Consider the following 25305-nt stretch of genomic DNA (forward strand, 5'->3'; position numbering starts at 1 on the left):
TAAGTATGTGTTTCAGTATTTCTATTGAGTAATAATTTAGAATTATTTTATTTGTATGTTAGCACTGTTGGCACTAATGAGCAGGTATCGATAGCTTGGTGACATTTAGTACATTGATGGTGAAATGGTTATAGAGGCAATATGTTGGTCATAGTTTTGAATACCCACACTAACCCTAACCCTGTTATGAAAACTGCTGCCCAGTCTGTTAGCCTTAGCTAGTAAGATAATTTAAATAAAGGTTGATGAATTTGGGCATCACTTGTCATTCACATCATGCCAGTCTTAGCTACACTCCACCTCTTTGCTCATATATGAGTTGGCTAGGAGTTAGGTGGAGTTAATGCATACAGAGCCACCCCATTTGAGTTGCAAATTTCCACCACACTTTTTAGAAAACCTATGGGTGACACCACTGAGCATTTTTCCTGTATATAATTAGTCTATACAAAATACCATAGACTGAATATATACTGGACAGAGCCTCCATATGTGATGGAAAAAGTCTGAACACGCCCCCCCCCTCCCAAGTGCAAGCTAACAGCTAAACTGGGTTTGGGTGTTTATTAAATCATACTATTGGGAACTGCACAGTGGTTCTTACAACGGTTTACTTTGGTGTGGACAGAAAAAGTTATCCGCCATGTATTTCCTCAGTAATTGTGTATTACCGACAGCTGCTAAAAGCACTAACACCATTAGCATACAATATTAAATAAGACGAAAGTTTCACTCAGCATGAATATTGCAACAGGGACGTCTTAGATGATGCGTTAGGGTGTTTTACCATACAACAAGACGTATTATTCCAGGTGTTTGTAATAAAATACTCCAAACAGAGACAAAAGCAAGGGCTCCATTTTGGTCAGAGACTACAAGAGGAGTCCCCTATGGACATAGGCTCTGTCACTCAAATCAACCACGCACACAATTATATAGAATTTTATTAATTGAACATCTTAAACTAAGAACTTAGAAAAAAAAAAATCACCCATTCTACAGTTGTCATAGAGGAGGAAAGTATCTATAGAGACTAAAACCATTTTGTTTTGTTTTTGTTTTTTTGTTTTTTGACCAAGCTGTACACATGTTTATTTGTACTCTAAATTTGGATAGTTTAAGATGGGTTTATATGGGAATGAGCTATGTTTTGGAGCCAGCCTCAAGCAGCCACTCAAAGAACTTCACTTCCTGGTTGGGGTCAAAATGAGAGCTTGAGTGTTGCCACTTGCAAAAAACGCATTTGTCACATTGTTTATACTGCTATTATTATGGACTGGGCATCTAGATATGAGGCCGTTACTTGCATGTGAGAAAGTGTTTACGTCACGAAACAGACATGCACCATTTTTAGTTGTGACCCAAAATCCTACTATGTTTAGACTGGAAACCATGAGTTCCCACAAACATATACTATGTTTTCCGATTTATTAAGGGGCTTCCTGAGCTGGATGTTAAGAAAGGTTTCCTTTTGACTGGAACAGTACAATTTAATTTATGTTTCTTTGTCTCAGTGACAAATTAGTTAGCATTAGCATATGCTATGATGCTAACTGCAACTGATGCAAACCATTTGGATGCATCAAAAGAACATCTTAACAGTAACTGCTAACGTGTGTTCACATATGCTAATGGTAAGCACTAACGTGACCACATATGATAACATTAGTCATGTCAACAGTTTCTTTTATATGGCCTATCTCTTTTTTCAGAAATTATTTCTCATGGGGGAGATGTGCCCAAAAACTGGGCAATTTGACTGTTTTTGTTCAGGGACACTTCAACCCTCAGCTCTCCCTGCAAACCCGTGTAACAGAGGCTTTATAGGAAATCAAACCCTCGCTTCATTATCCAGAGGTGATGATGTGAAAGTCTCCCACTTGCTGTATTTCATATACTGAAAAAAAAAATCAGCAAACTAGGTTTAACTACATTTTCATCTGATGAATGCAATACAAGAATAGCAGCATTTTAATAGTCTTTCACGAATCTTCAGTAAACGGGAGCCACTTTCAGAATATATAAATGTTCAATCAGATGCATTTCAATGAGCTGTGAAAGAAATTACATGAAGTCGAAATTTTTTCGATGCCCTGGAGTCAGCCAGCTTGATTCAGGATGGAGATGAGCTAGAGAGAGCACGAGAGAGGAGTTACTGCAAAGATGTGTTCAAGTTCCGGTGTTAAATTTAATGTAAACTGACGTTATGGGCATTTGGCACATGCACAGCAAAAGTGGTGATGGTGGTGATTCATGAAAAATGGTCCAGTCCAGCAAGAACAGGGCACTGGCATTGCATGTTGAAAATCCTTTTAACAAAATGTAAATGTGTGATTGCAGTGCAACGATGCAGGTCCGGGAGTTGTATTCATGTCAGACATGTCCATTTGCATGGAAGACAAATGCAAACCGCTGTTCCAACACTAAAAACTGCACGGCGGCATATCTCTGCTGCAAAAAGTGCGTTGCTGGTCTGCAGGAAATCACGATAACATGTTCAAAAGTACATGCAGCAACGATCAGCAGCATATCAGTATGCTGCTGCACAGTAAACACGTCCAGTACAATGCAGCGGCTCATCAACAACAAACAGCTCTTTACTGTCAATACAGTGCAATAGAAATAATCCAGGGCATGTTGGGACACACCAAGTAACTGGGAATTCTGAGTGACCAGTTTTAGAAACCATCTGGAAAGTTGATATCATCACGTTCAGCTCTCAACTTTGTGGAAATGTTCTTGAGCTTTTTCGAGCCTTTGTGGAAACGATGCATCAGAGTGTCTGCACGAGCACAGGGAACAGCAGGGAAAGGTGCTCGGCACCTCGGATCGGGAGTTTGTGTGTGGTGTAGAAGTGGATGACCTCTGGTATGGTGTCAAAGGGTGGACTGTTCTGTCCTAGAACATATTTACCATCTTTACACTGTGTGAACTTCATGTGCATGAAGCCCTGGCAGCTCCTGCAAACAAAATTGAGAAGAAAAAAAGAAGGGATTGAGAAGCGAGACAAAGAAAGAGGAAAAAGTGCAGAGACATGGAGTGCGGGATATAAAGCATCATGTAGCCTGGCACACATATTTCACATAGTGACAGCGGGAATGGCCATCAGGATTTATGCCGGCTCCTTTTTCTGCACTTTCAGGAGTTTTTGGGAGCGAAGATTTAACACCACGTGACAAATGAGTTAGAAAGAAAGGCATTGATGAATGGATGAGCAGGCTTAATGGCACTCAGAGGGAACGACAAAGGCGGAGAGAAGGAGAGATGGGAATTCAGTGTGAAAGTTAGCAGAACGCATCAGATTAGTCCTTCCTTTTTTAGAGCAAGGCAGCCAGTCCTGATGGAAGACTAATTATAGAAGCAAAGGGAAACAGGTGGAACCGGTCACCATAAGGCCCTGCGCCTGTAACAGCATAGGATTTGGACAGCAACAATGTAGATGAGTGGCATTTTTATTGTGTGCAGACAATACTGTAACTCAAGAATAGATTTTAAAATTTGATTATTTGTTTTTAAAGGGGAACAGAAACGCTTTTTTGAGAATTTTGTGCATTCCTTGGTAAAAATTAAGTGTTCTTCATACACTTGCAGAATGTTTGAGCGCAGTATAGATAATATTATTTGAATCAAATTTGCTGCTAAATTGACATGTAAATTGCCATTGGCTGAAGTCAATGGAGGGCACTTCCGGCTGACGTCACTGGTTGGGGTCTCCTCTGCTGTTTACTGAGCTCGCTCATTGAAGTTCTATTAGTCTCGTCAAGAAACAGGTGGAATATGCCAGAAAGCTGCACATGTTGGCAAAGCCACAAATGGAGGAACAAGGGAGACAATATTTCCATCCATAAGTAAGTGGTTTTGGTTATTCTTGTCACTTTGTCCATGACATTTGGTTGATGAACAGGTGTATGTTTCGTGCCTGTGCCTGTGTTAACTATAGCACTCAGTCTGGAAAAATGTGCAAAATTAAAAAATAGTGAATTAGTGAATTTTATTGCTCCTTTTATGACTTATTTTAATGATAAAAAAAATAAATCAATAAAATTCAGTTTTTGCACATTCTTCCAAACTGAGTGCTGTAGTATAAGCAGCAGGAGACCACTGATGTGTTCAGTGAATTTGGTGACACCACACCTGAATTTATTGAATATTTTTCTGGTGTCTTGTTTTTACACTTTGTAGACGGGCCCTGCACTTCCGTTTCCTCCTCGTTCAGGTCAGCATTATTTTTTTTCCAGCTCAGAGGATGGCTCATATGGATAAAAATAAGGTTGTAGCTTGTTGTCTACCTTCCTGAGGTTAGAAACTAGTGTTTGTTTTTTTTACAATGTTTGTTTTAAGATTATTGAGCCATTTACCGGAGGGAGACGTTTCTGTCCTCTGTGAGTTTGACAGGTGGACCGTCCCTCACCTGACACCGTCCCCGGAGCGGGACGCACCCAGCAGGGTCAGGCGCACCACACCAAAAAGAGCTGCTCAGATCACAGGCTGGAGTGACCCCCCCCCCCAAAAAAATAACATTTTTGTGGAGATCGGGTTTGCGATCAAGATTTTCTGCAGCAATTGAGCCATAATCTGAAATCCATAAACTACTTAAACTGAAAAAAAAAAAAAAAAAAAAAAAATATATATATATATATATATATATATATATATATATATATATATTAACGGTTTGCGACTAATTCACGATTTGCAGCTGATTCACATTTAGGGGTTAACAATGGCATTTTGACACAAATTTTGTGAGTGTTTTTCTGTGTGTGTTCAGTCACGAATCCCCATTGAAAATGCATTAACATCCGGGAACTTTGTCAATATTTTGGCCAGTTAGGAGGCGTCATGTGTCTGTCCATGAAGGGACGTTCGCGTTTCGTGGGCAGCATTGGGAGTGCAGACTCTAGTAGTCATATATAACCTCTTTGTTGGTGCCCCTGGCAGGGAATCTCAGAATCTCAGTGACGTCACCCGCCTGACCTGCATAAATGGCGGCAGCCAGCTGATATCAAAGCCTCTCAGACCACGACTAAAACAAGGTTTTCTGGAGCTGTTTTATGGTCTTTAGTGTTTCTTGAACAATCAAGAGAATGCATTTTTTTGTGTTTATTCATGCTATAAATAATCCATGGGTGTTTCTGTTCCCCTTTAAGGCTCTTAGTGGCCTAGCCCGCCAGTACTTGGCTGAGCTCCTTCATGTCTATGCCCCTGCCAGAGCGCTGACATCCACGAATCAACTGCTACTGGTCACCCCAAAAATGAGGGTAAAAACTAAACTAAAGTTGACTTGTGGCTGTGGCCCCTAGGCTCTGGAATAGCCTGCCCTGGCATATCCGCTCTGCGGGATCGATCGAAGTTTTTAAACCTTGCCTAAAGTCTCACCTCTTCTGTCTGGCTTTTAATCAAGTTTAAGTGGGCTTCTGGCAAAATTTTATTTAAATTTTATTTGAATTGAATTTGAATTCATTTATTCAATTCTATTTATAGCACTGTGTTATGTATTTTATTACTATTTATTGTAATTGCTGCATTTTATTGATTATCCTTTTTTCACATGTACAGCGCTTTGGTCAACCCCGGTTGTTTTAAATGTGCTCTATAAATAAAGTCACGTCAAACTCAGACATGTTGCTGTGGTGCTCTGATCGCTCCCCCGCCTTTTTTTATGAAGACTTTATGTGGAAATCTCTTCAACCACAGTCGTGTTTGTGGATTGAATAAGCCTCAGACATAAGAGGAATGCAGGTCTTAAAAACTCAAAAAGGAAAACAAACAAACAAAACCCTAATGAGATTAATTTAAAATAAAAACACCATAGCCTTATATACAAGTGGGTGGGTTGGGCATGTGCAAGAGGTGCATGGGGGCGGGGTGTATGCTGATGGGTTGTTACAACAGGAAGATTCTGGGAGGGGTGGCCTTAGTACATGTAGCCTTTGGAGTAGGGCTGGGGGCCCACATTTTGTGGGGCTTGTTGTGTGGTGTAGGGCACGCCCTCGTCCAAGTGGGACAGGGGCACCGTGTCCTCCTCGTTAACATAACGCTCAAACTCGGCCTTCAGGCTGGGCCGCTGATTGTCAGGAAAGGCCAGGGAGATGAGCACCTCGGGCTCACAGACAAACTTGTAAATGTAGCGCTCCCCAGCCACCTTCTGCATGATTCCCTTCTCGTAGTAATAGCGCAGCGAGCGACTGAGCTTGTCATAGTTCATGGCTGGACGGTTCTTCTGCATGCCCCACAGCCTGGCCAGTTTGAATTCCATGCCGCGCTCTGTCCAGGCGATGAAGTGGGCGTTGCCTGGGTCATCCAACAGGGCCACTAGGAACTGCCAGAGCTGCAAAGAGCCACGGCGCTGATACGGTGTCCCTTCTCGAAAAACTCCGCCCCCTTCCTGCTTTACCTCACCTTCGAACTTCTCTGGAACCACACGGGAATCACTTTCAAACAGATAACCTTCATTGCTGTGCTGGGGATTTGGGTAGACCTCGTTGTGGTGGTACATAGAGGGACATCCAGGCACATCGGGATCGTAGGAGTAGTCTGTGGGCTCCTGCTTCACCATCATGTGGGCTGATGGGAACCGGTGCGGGTGCGAGTGAGGATGCGGCGCGTGTCTTGGTACATGTCCGGGCCCTGGCATATGAGCCGCCCGCTCATAAAGAGAGTCCAGGTATTCTTGCTTAAAGCTCTGCTGCAGGTACGGCATGCAAATAATTGTTGTACCAAAGCTTCAGATATCTGTCGTTGAGATAGATTGGTGGTGAGATCACAACAAGTACAGCCAGGGTTGGGAGGGTTACTTTAAAAATGTATTCCGATACAGTTACTAGTTACCTGTTGAAAAATGTAGTCAGTAATGTAATCTAAGTACCATAATATTAAAGTAATGTAATTTGACACTTTCAATTACTTCTGGATTACTCCAATATCAAATATGCTAATACAGACAAAAGAAACTAAATATAAATAGTCTTGACCACATAGTACAGTTTATTAAGCAAAAATAAAACTGTTTCTTTTACATGGGATGCTCTGTTTTACTTCACATTATGAATTAAGAGCGCCACAATATTGTTTTAAACACACCCAGTGTTCACTTGCTAAATTTTCACCAAAAAATGCCAAACAAATGAAGGATAATGAAAACTCAGGCGTGTGCGGATGAATTTGTAATTAAAAGTGGCTTGCAGAACAATATACAAAACAAAACAAAAAATCTGCTACTTGTTCAGTAAACATAAAATTATCTTACTTTAGTCTTTCACATGGCATTCGCACCATGTTTAACATATCAGTCCACTTATTGAACTTTCAAAATAAGAACAAAAGCATAATGAAAACCATTAAGTAAATACTGTCAGTAAGGAGGCGTGATCGCCATTTTAATTCCAGGCAAGTTAGTGATTTGCGTGCATAGAAGTTCAAGAAACAGGTGGAATATGCTGGAAAGCTGCGCATGTTGGCAAAGCCACAAACAGAGGAACAAGGGAGACAATATTTCCTTCCATAAGTAAGTGGTTTTGGTTATTCTTGTCACGTTGTCCGTGATATATGGATGACAAACAGCTGTATATCTCCTGCCGTACCTGTGTCGGCCGATGACACGGACCATTAACTCTTCACTTATGTCTAGTTGATATTTTCCACTGCTAGACCAATGTCTAGTTAAAATACTTGTCGTTAGTGATTAAAACTGTTTGACAAGACTGGGGATTTCTTTTTAATTTGCACCTTAAAATAATGAGATTATAATGACCCGCGCTGTGCCGCTCACCGTCACATCCACACATAGAGATGTGTACACACACCACTGACTTCAAGAATGAAACTCGGTCAATAAAGGATAATTGTGTAAAAATATAATATGTATATAAATATATTGTAATGGTTTTAGGAGCCGCGCTGCGTTGAACAGCTGCAGCAGGACGCCTCAGCTCAGCAGCTTGAACAGCGCAGATCCGTGTAACTTTCAACACTAATATTTGGGAATGTGTGTGTGTCAGAGTAAGTTTAATACTTTCCTGACATAATTTAATTTTACTGGCTCGATATCCAGGTAAAAATGACATTTTAACACGTATTTTGTGAGCATTTTTCTGAGTGTATTCAGTCGCAAATCTCTATTGAAAATGCATTAACATCCGGGAACTTTGTCAATATTTTGCCCGGTTAGGAGACGTCATGCTGTCCACGTTTTTCTTTCAAAGAAAAAAAAATATTATATACAGATAATATCATAAAATGCATTAAAATTGTAATCCTGCGAACTAATCCCCATTTTTACTAAATATACCTGTAATCTGAATACATCTTTTTTCTGTAACTGTAGCGGAATAGTTACCTTTTTTTGTATCCTAATTACGTAACTCCGTTACATGTATTCCGTTACTCCCCAAGCCTGAGTACAGCACACCATCGGTTGCCACTAACACACCATACACCCACTTTCTGTGTGAGAGTAGCTAAAGGCGCCACACAGGTTACGTCCCAAGCCAAGGAAGATACATATTTGTAGTTGGGTGTTCTGAAGCAATGCAGATGAAGTGTCTTGTATAAGGACACAGACAGGTAGCCTGACTAGGAATCAAACCAAGTCTACATATTGGGAGCCAAACACATCCTACTGAGCTACCTGCTCTACTTATAATAAGGCATATGAATTATATCTCTTACAGGTGCAACTCTTTCCAAGTAAAATTATTTCACATTTTTGCTTATCTGGCCTAATATTACACAAATATATATTTTTTTGAAATAAATAGGTATCAGGTTGATATTCTTAACAGTGTTAAAATCTTAGGGCCCCTTCACACATAGTATGAGTAAGTACAACTCAGGGCAAACCACGAAAACATCAAGCTGATGGGCAGGCATGAACGATGCTGCTGCGACGGTTTCGTGCACGTGGGAACACAGTGCGAGCAGCTGCAGCATGTGTAACCACATCAGGCAGCTGCTGTGAAAAAAATAAATATATGCCACCCACGGGATTCAAACCCGCAATTTCCAAAAGCTCTGATTGCCAGCCAGAAATGTTACCACTGAGCTACCATTACTGCCCTGTAAAAGGTGTGGGAAAATGCCTGATATCAAGGACATGGAGGTATTTAAGAAAAATAAAACCACACACCATATAAAAACACAGCATTTCATTGAATCCCTGTTATCAAGCAGGCAATACAAATATGATCTTTTATCATCTTTAACTGGTGCAGACAGGACGCCAGAGGGGCGCCAGAGGGCATGCTATTGTGCACAGAGAATTTTGAAATGTTCAAAAAATCTTTCACGCGGAAATGTTGTGCTATGTGGCGTGATCTAATCTTCAACACGGCGTGCAGCTCGTCACGTGGAGTAAACAAGAAGTGAATAGAGTGAGTGGTGGATCGCATCAGAGCGCAGCTCATCTGATGGATTATAACAAGAAGTTAAATCTGTTATAAACATAAAAATAAATACTTTAACAGCTGCACACAAGAAGGAAAAAACACACAACGTTTTTTATCAAGCCATGACAAAGTAAACAAGTCAAATAATTACCTTTTTAGATGGCTCAAAATGCTTTCTGCAGCTTGTTAGGTGCGCGCGTGCACGCGAACGGCTCCAGCTGCAGCCTCCTCTGTGATTCAGGAAGTGATTAGAGCTGCTTTCAACAGCCAATTTGCAGAAAAAATGATTAATCCACCACAAAGTAATTATTTTATATACACAGCATCCAGCACAGAGCACGTAGCAGCTGGTAGAACAAAGAACGGCGTCCAGCTGTGAATATGGCGGGTGGGATCATCACGACACAGGTTGTGTTGCTGCGTGAATCAAAAACATGCTCGTGTCAGGGCACCTTTCGATGTTCGTGTGTATCAGCTGGAATTTGGCCGACACCTGCCGGGAGAAGGTTTGATGGGCTCTCACAGCGCACACTCTGTCTTTCAGCCGCTGATGTGTGCAAATAGTTGTAGCAACAGGTGTATGAGGCGCTGGAGGTAGCTACGATTTTACACGTATTGCATACGATTCTGCTTCATGTGCAATATGACCACATTCATACTATGTGTGAAGAGGCCTTTAAACCAAACAGAAAACCTGTGACAACACCCTTAGCTCTTTATCTAATCTAAACACAAAGAGATATTTGCCAGCAAAACAGGCGACATTAAGCTGCAGCCGTGAACCGTATCTGAGATTTAACCTTTGATAATATGCTTCGAATGCCACGTTACTCTTTCTGAAGGTCGGGACTCACTGTGAGATGTTTCTGTTAAATGAAAATAAGCAGGACTGTGGGACTTTGACTTCTTCTGGTGTACTGGGGCCATTTGTGACCTTGGCGTTTAATGAAATATGCGAGAATGTGTAGATGTGTGCATGTCAGATCCACTCTATCCATCAAAATGAGCAACACATGAGGATGTTTGTATGTCAGCACAACACGGCGACACTCCCCCTCCTCTCTCTGTCCCCCTTCCCTGCCTGATCCTGTTCTTCCACAGCCCACTGAAGGTAATTCATATTCATTAGTGATTATGGGGAGGATGATGTGTGCACTGAAGTGTGCTCTACCTGCTTGATTACCACTTAGAGGGCCCGCTGGGGCCAGGGAAGAATGCCACAGACAGAGGGGCCAAGGATGAAGTGAGCACTGAGGGATGATGGGAGAGTGGTGCGAGAGACCAAGGTAGTAGATCATCGGAGTAATTACAAAGGAGAGCTGATAAGCAGAACTGTAGCCTGAAAATGAGCATCAGGAGAGGAGTCGTCGCAACAGTGATCTTAAGTACGGGTCACGGACAAGAGGAAGAGGAGAATATTGGAGAGAGATAGATGGAAAGGTAAAATCAGCAGCTGCAGTGTCTTCACACACTCCTCACACACACGGCACAAAAATATGGTTAAATCTCAGTAAATAGGAAGATAATCATGAAGGTGGTTTGGTGTTTCCTGGTTTGTTGTGGCCATCGTGGTGTGACTATCGTACCGTAGTGACAGGGAATAGTCAGAGCGGTTGTTCTGGCTGCTCCTCACCAGGTAGCTGCATTCTTTACACAGCGTGAGCAGAGACTCTGCTTCACAACGTGACAGCGAACCGTGGTACCAGCTGACAGACATGACACACACAACAACATGAACGAGAGAAAGAGGTTAAGTGTCGCTTTGCCATCTGTGGAAAACTTCAATCACATAATATCCTATGTTTGCCACCCAAAAAAAAAACCTGTTTCAGTTGAATTAAATGTTATACAGATATGTTTTAAGCCTCATGTTGACCGAAGTTGTTGTGCCTACTATTGATGGCAAGTTGTCAATGGTGGGAACAGCCAACCTACAACTTACCTTGTATGACTGCTAATCTGCTAACGCTCAGCTAACCTACAATTTAGCTCCGATAACCACTAATCTGCTCATGCTCAGCTAACCTAAAACCTAGTGTCATAACCGCTAATACGTTAACTGAACAGTTAAACAAAACAGTGCTAAACTGAAAAACTGCTTAAACATTTAGATAACTGCTAACTTCTGTTACATGAATTTAGCTTTGGCCTGGGTTTTTTAACACTAGAATCTTGAACAATAGACAAATGAACTGAACTTTAAAATGTTGAAGTGTAAACATGGAAGTTCCCAAAAATGCTTAGCATGCCAATGTCAGATGATGATAAAGATGGATATAAACAATAATATATTTCACTTATTGGATTAGTGTATGAACTCCAACAGGAGCAAACATGAATGATTTTGCTGTATATATACAGTGTTATTGACTGTTAAACTTCATTCAAAAAATATCAGCTGACTTAAACTTAGCAAAACTGCAATTCAGTGGAAGGTAATTCATTTGCAAATTGTTTTCTCAAAGTTAGCTGTAAAGCTAATCTGCTAACGAAAATGTTCACTTCGCTAATTAGCTGATTAGCTGAACTGTGCCTAACACACACTGGAAATACATTTTTAGATTAGTCAGTCACAGACAAATGTTAAGCAGTAACATGGTTAACAGTATTTCCAGTACGAGCATTTAACTGTATAAACATTCTTCAGTATTCATATTTAAAATTCACATTTTACTGCACTGAATGCTGCCGGTTGACACTGATGCTGTTTGTCTGTTTAAAAAAAAGCTGGACGGCACAGTAAACCTCACAGCAGCCTTTAAAAGAACATCAGGAAGTAATGGGCCAGAATAATCAACTCCCATTCTCAAGTGTAGTTTTACATGTCTGTGTGTTTGTGTATACAGCTGTGTGTGTGCATGTAAATGTGTGCTTAAAGAATGCCGTGTTTGGATTTCATTAGTAAAACGGCACTTTTATTTGCTCAAAAACTGCACATAAATTACATCAATGATGTCTGAAATTACTAGACCACAGTAATTGTGTGTTTTTAAAGTTCTGACTTAATTAGGTCTCATCCTAACCTTTGCCAATTCTCCAAGCTTTGGTGAGTGCTGTTTAGCTGAAACACGTAATTGTTACGTTTTAATCTGTCCACACCTTTCATAAGTCACAGTGATGCGGTAAAATTGATTTTTGGCTTTGTTTGTGGGATGTAAAGGTGCTTTCTCCTCAGTGAAATGACTTTCATAGCAATGATTTGAGAATTTAATAGGTGGAACCAATTGTATTTACATGCTCAAACAACTATATGCTTAATACATTGTAGTTATTCAAATTACCTACATCAGTTTGATGTAGAATAATTCTCATGTAAACCGCTTTCAGAACTTTACATGTTTTTCTTTGCTGAAGAGGTTTTTGTTTTGTTTTTTTGCTGATGTTTTTTATTTCTGTCTATCTGCTTATTTTATTTCATTAAAGTGGTTTGAATTATATCTTACAGGTTGGACACAGCTTGTAGATGGTACACTATCCAGTGCTCAAGAGTATATTGTGTGGTGTGCCTCAGGGTTCCATTCTTGGGCCTCTTCTATTTATGATATATGTAAATGATATGAAGGCGTCAGTGAAGTGCAAACTATTGATGTACGCGATTGACTCGGTTTTGTTGGTGTTAGGAAAGGATGTATCAGAGACTGAAGATGCTATGAGAATGGGCCATGAATCTGTGCATGAGTGGTTGACCCATAATAGGTTATTATTACATTGAGGTACGATTATTGTCTAAGAAATAATCACAATTATAACGATTATTGTGCAATAATTAAACCTCACCAAAAAAGTACCAGAAATCACAGGAACAATGCACAATTTCTTATGTTTGTTATTTATTGAATATAAACACGCCACAAGATTGTGTTATCGAAAAAGATAATGCAATGGCTGTGATTAATTTCTGCTATAACTGTGTCTTTTCAGCCATCTTGGTGTATTAAATATGAATCAGTTTTAGGGTTCTCTTTTAATATTTAAATTTATAGTGTAATACAATAAAAAAAGGCTTTGTTCTATGTTGTAATGTTCAGAAGCAATGTTAACAAAATATTAAGGCAATAAAAATGAAAAATGAAATCAGTTATGACATTGTGAGACTTTATATTTTGTACTAAGAGTAAACGGTTTGGGAAAGAGTTCTTTTATGTATACAGGAAATGATTGGTATGTTGGATAGTTCAACTTAGTGCTTCAAGACACGTTTTTAAAAAAACAAGTTAGTTTTTATGGAGTAAAATAGAAAATCAGCCAGAAATGTGTATTTAAAAAACTTTTGTTACATTTGGTGTTTTTATTTTAGCCTGTTTGCTGTGATTTTGATTATACTATTTTAGAGCATTTTTATATTTATATATTTATAAATACATTTATATTTTGCATTTTATGTATTTCTGTTATTTTACTTAAGTATTTATGTATTTTATTTGATATCATTATTTGTTGTTATCAAGAGGACCACATTGAAAATAAGTGTGTTTTACACTTTATGTGTTGCCCTTTGTAACTTATTTGTATGTGTATTTTACATGTATGAATTTTGTTTTTTACCAAATCAAAACCAAACCAAAAAAGTCAACAAGATATCTCAAAAGCATGAACCAATTTCAAATAAATTTGGTGGTGAGGAAGACTGGAGGGCTGAGTTTAGAGAAAAACAGCTCATATTTGGAGATGCGCTTTTTCTCTGCATGTGATCCAGTATGACGTTGCCTCAATGTTGAGGACTCCAGCAGCCGCTGAAAGCCAAGAGGACGCTTATATTTTACCTGACCACAGCAAGCAGATGGTTACTTTTGAGCGGTGGGGATAGACTGATTGTCTACCTGGATGGTTGCCATACAGCATACAACATGGTTCTGTAGTGTGGTGGACTCTACAATGTGATGCTACGGAATCACCCTTGGGCATTGATGGAAACTATCCAGGCAGTCATCCTTCCCCACCTCCCAAAAGTAAAACTCTCTTAGTCCCCTTCTTGTTATTTGACGTGTAATTTGTGTTGATTTTTGACGTACTGTATTTGTGACATTCGTGTCGCCAAAAATTGTTTAGATTTCTTAAAATTTCTTATTTTTTAACAACCAACATTACTCTCTGTCAGCAACAAGCTTTCCTGAGAGCTAATTTGAAGGGTTTTTTTTATTATTATTACTAATATATCTACTCTGTCTGGTTGGAGGTGTGACTATCTGTAGGGGAAGCTGGGGCACAGTGGATCAGAAATGTTGTTTTGTGGCAGCATAAACACATTATGCATAGGTTTAGGTCATTCTATTGTGGATTTAATACAGCAAGTTATTGTTTATAAGGCTGTGTTATTTATGTCTCCCCAAGTGTAATTTACAGGTGTTTAAAACTGATTTAAAAAATTTTGATTCACTGTGCCCCGTGAATTAGTGTAGAATATAATAATAAAAATAAAAACATGATTATAAAGAGTTTTTCAAAATTATTAAATATATGCGGATGCATATACAAACTATAATCCAGCAAACCAGCTATGTAATGTGTGAGTGTCTTATATAGTGATATAAGTCCTTTAGAAACTATTATATATACAACTGTCATAATTTCTGTTCAAACTTGAAAACAGTTGTTTATACACACAAATTATAGAAATGATTTGTGGAAAAATAAATGTATAAGCTTCAACAAGTAATATTTGTCATCGACTTGATACTGGGGCTTAGTAAATCCCTTTCTAGACTGATTCACTGTGCCCCAGGTGCATATGACACACGAGTCATGTTGTCAAATAGCTGATTGTCTGGAGAAGACATAACACATTTGGACGGGGTAGTCTTCTAACTAATAACAATTTTTTGGGCCACCTTTCCTCTGTTGTGAGAAATAAATACAAAGACACTGACATCCACAAAATTTACTTTTTATAGGAAAAAAAACTGGCTTCACTTGCCATTTAGTTTTACCCTTACTGTATCCAAAAACAAAACACTAATTTATAAGGGGGATGTATTTATGCATAAAATATGGCATAACTGCTGCAAATATATATGTAGTTTTGCAGATATAGCTACTGATTCAATGTGCCCTAGTTTCCCCTATACTTGAGTCATGCATTTTCCCTAAGTCCTGAGTTGCCATGTATTCAGTTTGACAATGTATTATGCACTATTTAGCCACGCATGAACTGCTAAATAAAAGTCATATATAGGCCTGTGATCGATTGGTAACAGTGTTTATCCCGGATTCTGAAACGTGAACTGAGTACCTGTTTTACATTAAAAAGAAAGTTGTTTTTTTTTTTCGAATGTATCCACACTTTACTTACTCACACGTTACTTTAAGGGCTGCAATGGATCATGGAATTGGTGAGATCAAGTGAAAACTACGTTCATGGTCCTTGTAGGATTAACAGCATACATACACCTGCTTCGCTAGGGGAAGGGTCGGGTCCACTCGCTCCCCCATCAGGGCGTGGCCGTCTTGTGGCATTCGGAACTTCATCCCATCTCCTGCCAGCGGGCTGGACCTGAGTCCCGGAGGACGCAGTCGCTCTGTGGGAGATGAGGAATGGTCCCACTCTGCTCCATCAAACTGCACTGCTGGTGTACAGGCACAGAAAAAGGACAAGTTATTTACACTGTATTCTGACAAAGAGGGCTTAACCATTACAGTCAGACCAGGGTGAACATCAGAGATCCTGCTCCTGCAAAAACCACTCATGCAACTCAGAGACATCTCACTGATTAACAACCATTAGTCTTCCATGGCACACAGACAGACACAAAAAGGAATTCCCAACTTCGTCCTGTGGAATCTTTGAGACACATTACTTCCTGCTTTACACAACAGCTGCTTGTCTCCCAGCTGATTGGATCAATCCAAATTATTTAGTTAATTAATTGATTGGGTTTGAGAGGTACAGAATGGACAACTATTGCCGCATTCCAGTTGCACCCGAAGTCATAATTTGCGACTGAAAATGACATCACACCCAGCTTAAATGTGTTCCAGTTTTCACAAAACACTGCATATCGGATGCTTCCAAGAAAGCCTTTATTGTGCTTGTTCTTTTGGAGTACAGAGAGCTACGAAACAAATATGACTTCACCAAAGACCAGTCACCGAAGAGGACAGATGCTACAGAAGGTATGCCAGCGTTTGTATTTACTGCACAGTTTGTAGCGTGGTGTAGTTGTTGTTAGCAACACAGTTACACAGTTACACAGTTACACAGTTACACAGTTAGGTTATATTAGATTAGTTCATTACACTTAACCACAGACATTCAATGGACAATACATATAGAACTGAGTACTTTAAAACCATGGTAACAACAGAAAATAGACAAAAACACCACAAAATGAAAATATACCACAAACATCAAATTACTGAAAATGTTAAAAACCCACTAAACTATTTTTCTAATTAGCACTAACAATACTAAAAAAAAAACAGGTATACAGCACCTGTGCAAGCCATCCCGCCAAATGCCAAAAGAGTGAAAAATACGAAAGGAAATATTTTAATTTTTATTTAGTTATATTTAACAATGTATTATTGTTATTTATTCAGAGATCATTTATATGAAAGTAAAGATTAAGTTGGTATAATTTGAACAGTGGCAGAATGATACCCACATACAACAATTCGACACATCATATTCTGCACTGAAATGTTATTGGTTATTATGTTGTTAGTATTGGTTAGGCAAAAATAATCAAGGTACCACTTGATAAACGACACATTATGCAATTATTTCACACAGAAATACTTGTCCATAGACAGCAGTATAGGATAGCACTGTGTGTACGGCTTTTTAAATTGGACAAAACAGAGCGAAGTGCTTAAAACTCCATAAAAACTCCAGCTTTCCCTCAGTGTTGATGTTTGGGTTATGAACTCAGGGTTATGTGGTCTTCAAATTAGCTGGAATTCAAACATTTTACTCTTAACTGGGTAATTACGACCTTTGAGTGCAACTGGAATGCACCATTCTCTCTTTTTTTTTTTTTTTGGCTGATTCTCCAATGGTTGTCTGGGTTGCTGTGGCAGCACACTAAGCAGCTCAACCCACACTTCCTTATTATTGGCCAAGTCTCCTAACTCTTCCTAGGGGATCCTGATTCATTCCCAAGCTAACAGAGAGATATACTTCCTCTATGTCCTAGGTCTTCCTCGAGGTCTCCTCCCAGGTCTCTTCACCAGTTGCCCAAACCACCTCAGCTGGCTCCTTTCAATGTGAAAGGGCAGTGACTCTCCTCCAGTTGCCAAGTTACCCAACAATCACTAACAAAAGCTCATGACCATAGGTGAAGATAGGACTGTAAATTGAGACCCTTGCTTTTTGGCTCTGCTCTTTTTTCACCATGACGGTCCAGTAGATTATCAGCAGGAAGCTCACAGGACCTCAGATGCGTCATGTGTGCACACTGCATGCATTCAGTTCAATCAAGACCCTCAGTAGGTGATCCTAGCTGTGATGAACCTCTCTTTTTGTGCAGTGTGTGCTGCAAACTACTCGCTGCAAATGCTGCACTGTGCTCATCCTATTCTGAAGCACATTCAGTGTTCCTCTGTGCCTAATTTTGGTCGAATGAAATCCAGAGAAGCAGTGATTAAAGAGTACCACAAAACTCCCGGGTCCTTTTTTAACATGAACAAGGCAGACGACCTAATTCACAGGGAACTTCCCCGTGCATGACTGGTAGAAAGAGGGAGTGCTTTAAATCTGACAACCACAGCAGACGGGCAGATGCAGGCCACTTTGACGTAATGATACAGCAGATGTGCAACAACAGCATGGGTCATGGAGCACAGGGCGAATGCGGGTGAGTGTGTGGTGAGGTGATAAAGGAAGGCGGCATGGGTGTTGTTCGGGGTGACAGGTCACCTTGCTCTCTGATGGGAAGCTCCTCCTCCATCTGGCCCACTGGGGCGGGCCAGGGCAACTTTGGAAACTCCTTCATTTCTAAGCAGGTGGAGGCGTGAGAGAATAGAGTGGAAGAGAAACAAATTAAGGTGCATGAGAGAAGCGATGGCGATCAAGAATCAGATGCAAGATTTAATTAGTGTTTGCAGAAAGGAAAATCATGTTCTAAGTGAAAAGGGAAGCATGCGGTTGTTTCTCTGTGCACAGACAGCAGGGATGTGGTGTCACGAAACGTAGTTAACGACAGGTCTGATGAAGAGAAGGAAAACACATTCTGAGCTATTTCGGAGCCTATATTTAGTCGTTCATCACATAAGAGCGTGCAAAGATGATAAGACTGAGTACAGCAGGAGTCAAAGGCTGCATTATTTATAGGCATCTGAACGACTCCACTTCTCCAAATTGCCCGGCAGCATTAGATGCAATGCCTCTTGTCGAGACATTCACTTATCACGGCAGTGACATTCATGTCTCTGGGCCCTCGGTATCCTACATGGAGAAATGACTGGAAAGAGTTTGTGGAGTCACAGCGGTCGCTGAGCAGAAGCATTTGACGATACAGAGATCTTATCAGGAGAATGAAGGTCCACGTTTTAAGGGCTCTGGAGCCTCGTTAAAAACAGTGCAGTGGATTCATGCTAAAATATATGTACGGAAAAAAGAGCCAAACAAATTAGAGTTATAAAATTGTTTGTATGAACACCTGCAAGCAAAATCCACTTCATAAAATACACACTACTTAAAACTGCACGCAGGTGGAGCTGCCTCGTAGCCGCACTCTACACGCCCACAAATCAACCATCAATGCAAAACACCTCGTGGATATTCAAAGATAGACACAAAGCCCAACAGGTGTACTTCTCATGGTAACCGTAAGGAAGAGGAGGAAAAGAAACGTTTTCCGAAAGAGAAATCAAGGTAGGCTTGTGCAGTCACAGCAGTGGGATGATTAAAAACAAACAATAAATGGCTGATGAGAAGTCATCAAGGAGTTTTCTTCCCAACCACTTGTAACAGCCATTCACTCATGGTTCTACATTTAAGCTGCAAAAATGGTGTGGGCCTATTTTAAACATAAAATTGCAGGAAGGAAACGATTTGCTTCATGGCAGTATTGTAGCAGGTACGACTTCATACATTGCTCAAATGATCACAATAATTCCGTCATGTCCACCACTAATATAATAACACTAGTGCGTTGCCCGTGGGGATCCATGGGCTCTAGATAGGGTGCAAAGTTTCTGTAATAAGTTGGAATGGTGTATGAATCCAGAAAGTGTTTTGAACCTTTCAAAGCTTTTATTTCCTGTTAATTTACTGTCTTATTGTATTTATAAATTGTTTAGGTTCTTGTTATCATATACACACTATTATTATTATTATTATTATTATTCTTATTATTATTATTATTATTATTATTATCATCATGTTATTATTATTGTAATTATCAGTGATATTATTATAAATATTATTCATATTTTATTTTATTATTACTTCTGTTTTGTTATTTGATTTTTAAATGGACCACAGTGGAAATAAGTGTTTTCACTTTCTTGTGTCATCCATTTATTTTTAAAGTATTTAAAATTATATTATGTACTTACACTGAACTTCCATCCATCCATTTTCTTCCGCTTTATCCGGAGTCGGGTCACAGCGGCAGCAACTCAAGCAAAGCCACCCAGCCCTCCCGATCCACACACAACTCCCCCAGCTCCTCCAGGGGAACCCCAAGGCATTCCCAAGCCAGCCAAGAGACGTAGTCCCTCCAGCATGTCCTGGGTCTTCCCCGGGGCCTCCTCCCAATGGGACGTGCCCGGACAAGATGCCCGAACCACCTCAGCTGGCTCCTTTCGATGTGGAGGAGCAGCAGCTCGACTCCAAGCTCCTCCCGAGTGACCGAGCTCCTCACCCTATCTCTAAGGGAGCGCCCAGCCACCCTGTGGAGGAAACTCATCTCGGTGGCTTGTACTCGCAATCTCGTTCTTTCGGTCATGAGCCAAATCTCATGACTATAGGTGAGGGTCGGAACGTAGATCAATCGGTAAATCGAGAGCTTTGCCCCCCTGCTCAGCTCTCTCTTCACCACGACAGTCCGATACAGCGACCGCATCACTGCAGACGCCGCACCGAAGAGGGCAAGGCACCTTTTTTTGGCCGAGAACCATGGCCTTGGATTTGGGGGTGCTGATTTTCATCCCGGACGCTTCACACTCGGCTGCAAACCGCCCCAGGGCAAACTGAAGGTCCTGATTTGACGAACCCAACAAACCACATCGTCCGCAAATAGCAGAGATGAGATTCTGTGGTTCCCAAACCGGACCCCCGCTACACCCTGGCTGTGCCTAGAAATTCTGTCCATAAAGGTAATGAACAGAACCGGTAACAAAGGGCAGCCCTGGTGGAGGTCAACGTGCACTGGAAACAGATTTGACTTACTACCGGCAATCCAAACCAAGCTCCTGCTGCGGTCGTACAGGGACCAGATAGCCCTTAGCAAAGGACCCCGTACTCCCGGAGCACCCCCCACAGGGTGCCCCGAGGGACACAGTCGAGCGCCTTCTCCAGATCCACAAAGCACATGTGGACTGATTGGGTGAACTCCCATGAACCCTCGAGCACCTGATGGAGGGTGTAGAGCTGGACCAGTGTGCCGCGACCAGGATGAAAACCACACTGCTCCTCCTGAATCCAAGGTTCGACTATCGGTCAAATTCTCCTCTCCAGTACTCTGGAATAGACCTTACCGGGGAGGCTGAGGAGTGTGATCCCCCTGTAGTTGGAACACACCCTCCGGCCCCCCTTCCTAAACAGAGGGACCACCACCCCGGTCTGCCAATGCACCTACACTCACCTGCTCCTGCCCTCCCCCCGCCCCCACCTGGTCCCCGCACCACTCCACTCACTGTAAAAGAGCATGATGTCAGGCGAGTGTTCCTCACAGTGAATCCCAGGAAAGCTGCTGGCCCAGACGGAGTACCTGGCAAGGTGCTCAGAGCGTGTGCCAACCAGCTCGCCCCCACCTTCACCAGGATCTTCAACCTCTCCCTGGACCAAGCAGTCATCCTGTCCTGCCTGAAAACCTCCACTATAATCCCGGTGCCGACGAAGTCTCCCATCACCAGCCTGAATGATTACCGCCCGGTGGCCCTCACTCCAGTAATCATGAAGTGTTTTGAGATACTGGTTCTTCAGCACATCAAGGACCACCTAACCCCAGTCCTCGAGTCTCACCAGTTTGCATACAGGGCAAACAGATCCACAGAGGACGCCATCGCCGTAGCTCTCCACTCTGCTCTAAACCACCTGGAGCAGCCGCAGAGCTACGTCCGAATGCTCTTTGTGGATTATAGTTCTGCCTACAACACAATAATCCCAGACAGACTCACCACAAAACTGGATACTCTCGGCTTCCACCCTCTCACATGTGCCTGGATTAAAGACTTTCTTTCCAACCGTCCCCAGACTGTGAGACTCGGCACCCACCTCTCCTCCACCTGCACGCTGAGCATCGGCTCTCCACAGGGCTGCGTGCTGAGCCCCCTCCTCTACTGCCTCTACACCTACGACTGCAGACCGGCCCACAAGAACAACTTATCATCAAGTTTGCAGACGATACCACAGTGGTCGGTCTCATCTCCGGAGGTGATGAGGCTGCCTACAGAGAGGAGATCCAGCAGCTGGCAGCCTGGTGCTCAGAGAACAACCTCGCTCTGAACACTAGGAAGGCCGTGCCCCCCTTTTCATCAACGGCAAGCGTGTGGAAAGGGTCCACACCTTCAGGTATCTCAGCGTTCTCATCTCAGACTGCATCTCCTGGTCCAACAACATCTCCTCTATCCTCAAGAAGGCTCAGCAGCGGCTACACTTCCTGAGAGTCCTCAGGAAGTACAACCTCAACACCAACCTGCTGCTGGCCTTCTACCGCTCATCCATTGAGAGCCTGCTGACATACTGCATCACAGTATGGTTTGGCAGCTCCATCGCTGCTGACAGGGAGAGAATGCAGAGGGTTGTTAAGGCAGCACAGAAGATCATCGGCCGCCCTCTCCCCTCCCTGTTGGATATTTACACCTCCCGCTGCCTCAGCAGAGCCAAAGCGATCTCCAAAGACTGCTTTCACCCTGGCTCTGCCCTGTTTGACCTGATGCCCTCAGGGAGGCGCTACAGGCTCACAAGGACAAAAACAAACAGACTGAAAAACAGTTTCTTCCCCAAAGCCATAACCACATTGAACTCTAGCATGCACTGATCCTCCTCGTGCAGTCCTAACCATGTGCAATAACCCAATCACCCATGGACAATATATATTTCTGTGCAATATATTTATATCCTAGTCGCACCTTGCACTAGTGTCAATTGTATATATATATATATTTTTCCTTATATTGTTGAATTTTTCTTTATACCTTGTTTTTGATACATACTCTTGCACTATTTTTATCTCTTTTCTTGCACTATTTTTATTTTTATTCTATTTTATTGCACTGCAACTGGATGGCCCTAATCTCGTTGTACCAATGTATAATGACAATAAAAGGCATTCTGATTCTGATTCTGATTCTGATCCTCCTGAGGCATTGAATGGTTTGCCAGAATTTCTTTGAGGCCAACCGATAGTCCTCCTCCATGGCCTCCCCGAACTCCTCCCAGACCCAGGTTTTTGCCTCTGCGACCACACAGACTGCAGCACGCTTGGCCTGCCAGTACCTGTCAGCTGCCTCCGGGGTCCCACTTATCAACAACGCCAAGTAGGACTCCTTCTTCAGCTTGACGGCATTTCTTACTTCCGGCGTCCACCACCGGGATCGGGGATTGCCTCCGCGACAGGCACCAGAGACCTTGCGACGACAGCTACAAGCGGCTGCATTGACAATGGAGGTGGAGAACATGGTCCACTCGGACTCCATGTCTCCAACCTCCCCCGAACTCTGGGAGAAGCTCTCCCAGAGGTGGGAGTTGAAGACCTCATTGACACAGGGTTCCGCCAGTCGTTCCCAGCAGACCCTCATGATACGTTTGGACATGCCAGGTCTGACCGGCTTTCTCCCCTACCAGCGGATCCAACTTACCACCAGGTGGTGATCGGTTGACAGCTCAGCCCCTCTCTTCACCCGAGGGTCTGAGACACGTGGCCGAAGGTCAGATGATACAACTACAAAGTCGATCATCGACCTCCGACTAAAGGTGTCCTGGTGCCACATGCACTTATGGACACGCTTGTGCTCAAACATGGTGTTTGTGATGGACAAACTGTGACTAGCACAGAAGTCCAACAACTGAACACCACTCGGGTTCAGATCGGGAAGGCTGTGCTTCCCGATCACCCCTCTCCAGGTCTCACTGTCACCGCCCACATGGGCACTGAAATCCCCCAGGAGAACAATGGACTCCCCAGTCGGAGCACTATCTAGTACCCCTCCTAGGGACTCCAAGAAGGTCAGGTAGTCTGCACTGCCCCTTGGCCCCATAGGCCGAGACAAAAGTGAGAGACCTGTCCCCGACCCGAAGGTGTAGGGACGCGACCCTCTAGTTCACCAGGGTGAACTCCAGCACATGGTGACTGAGCTGGGGAGCAATAAGCAATGCTACCCCAGCTCTCCGCCTCTCCCCGTGGGCAACACCAGAAAAGTGGAGCGTCCAGCCCCTCTCCGGGAGTTGGGTACCAGAGCCCAAGCTGTGCATGGAGGTGAGCCCAACTATCTCTAGTCGGTATCTCTCAACCTCCCGCACAAGCTCAGGCTCCTTCCCCCCCCAGTGAGGTGACATTCCACATCCCAACAGTCAGGGGCTGTGAGCGCGGACTGGGCCACCAGGCCACCCGCCCTCGACTGCCACCCAATCATCTCTGCACCTGACACCCATGGCCCCCTCTGCAAGTGGTGAACCCACAGGAGGGCGGGCCCACGTCGCTCTTTTGGACTGAGCCTGGCCAGGCCCCGTGGGCTAAAGCCTGACCACCAGGCGCTCACGTGCGAGCCCCAACCCCAGGCCTGGCTCCAGGGTTGGGCCCCTGCTCCACCATACTGGGCAACGTCTCGGTGCTTGATTTTGTACTGGTCATGGGAGATTCTGAACTGCCCTTAGTCTGACCTGTCACCTAGGACCTGTTTGCCTTGGGAGACAATTGAAATTTACTGGGGCACAAAGCGGGGGCTACATTGAACTTACTAAAGAAAATCATGCGTGTACACATATACACACACAGACGGCACCTTGCTTTTAATATATAGATGATTTACTGCCCCCTGCAGGAATGGCGTGTGAGTCCAAAATGTAAATATCACAGCAGCATTATTTTGTAATCACAAAATTCTAAAAGTCTGTCTTCATCCACCCACCCATTTTCTATACCTGCTTACTCCAATTAAGGGTCACAGTGAGGCTGGATCCTATTGCAGCAGTCATAGGGTGTGAGGCGGATACACCCTGAACAGGACGCCAGTCTATCACAGGGCCACATGTAGATGAACAGACATATTCATACCTTCAGCCAATTTAAAGTTTGCAGTCCACCTAACCTGCATGTCTTTGGATGGGGGAGGAAGCCGGAGCACCCGGACGGAACTCACACAAACACGGGGAGTACACGCAAACTCCACACAGAAAGAACCAGGTGGAATAATCTAATAATGTTCGTACACATGGGTCACATGGGTTTCCATACAGATACACACATTTTGCCATCTAGTTTGCTGTTATAAATCAAAATGTATGTGTTTAAATTATTGTGCACCTCTTTTAGGGTTCTGTTTTGTGCATACACGATGGTTACCAATCAGTATGGTTATGAGTTGTTAACCAGTGATCTAAGGTGACGGCTAGTCTTGAGCACTAGGTCACTTCGGCGGTTCCTTGGGTACCTCTGGAATGATTTTGTGTCACATGAGCAGTTATTTTGGGAGATTCAGAGCACAGACTTATAAAGTGAAGGAACGTCAGCTACAACAGTACAGAGGCGTTCCAGCACACACGTGCCTCAATATGGAGGGTGTCAGTGGATGAAGAAGACCGGGGGACACCTAC

At 42.6% G+C, this 25305-nt stretch overlaps 2 protein-coding genes across 4 annotated transcripts in view; both read right to left on the reverse strand.

Annotated features, from left to right (window-relative positions):
• Nucleotides 1-673: 673 nt before the first annotated feature.
• The window catches only part of LOC117518610 (SH2 domain-containing adapter protein D-like), an 88139-nt gene continuing 63507 nt past the window's right edge, over nucleotides 674-25305 (reverse strand). For 2 of the 3 annotated variants that reach the window (XM_034179793.1, XM_034179792.1), the window contains exons 5-7: nucleotides 15772-15949; nucleotides 10973-11092; nucleotides 674-2960 (exon numbers count right to left, since the gene is read on the reverse strand). In XM_034179793.1, coding sequence (XP_034035684.1) covers nucleotides 2774-2960; nucleotides 10973-11092; nucleotides 15772-15949 — 485 coding nt within the window. In that variant the 3' untranslated portion in view covers nucleotides 674-2773. The remainder of the gene's footprint in view (nucleotides 2961-10972; nucleotides 11093-15771; nucleotides 15950-25305) is intronic. The other variant, XM_034179794.1, reaches the window with a different exon arrangement.
• Nucleotides 5687-6703, reverse strand: LOC117518611 (ETS translocation variant 4-like). Its single transcript, XM_034179795.1, has one exon. It carries the CDS (start codon nucleotides 6701-6703, stop codon nucleotides 5918-5920), a length of 786 nt encoding a protein of 261 aa, XP_034035686.1. The 3' UTR covers nucleotides 5687-5917.

Source organism: Thalassophryne amazonica, chromosome 10, assembly GCF_902500255.1.
Source record: "Thalassophryne amazonica chromosome 10, fThaAma1.1, whole genome shotgun sequence".
In the NCBI taxonomy this organism is placed as follows: domain Eukaryota; kingdom Metazoa; phylum Chordata; class Actinopteri; order Batrachoidiformes; family Batrachoididae; genus Thalassophryne; species Thalassophryne amazonica.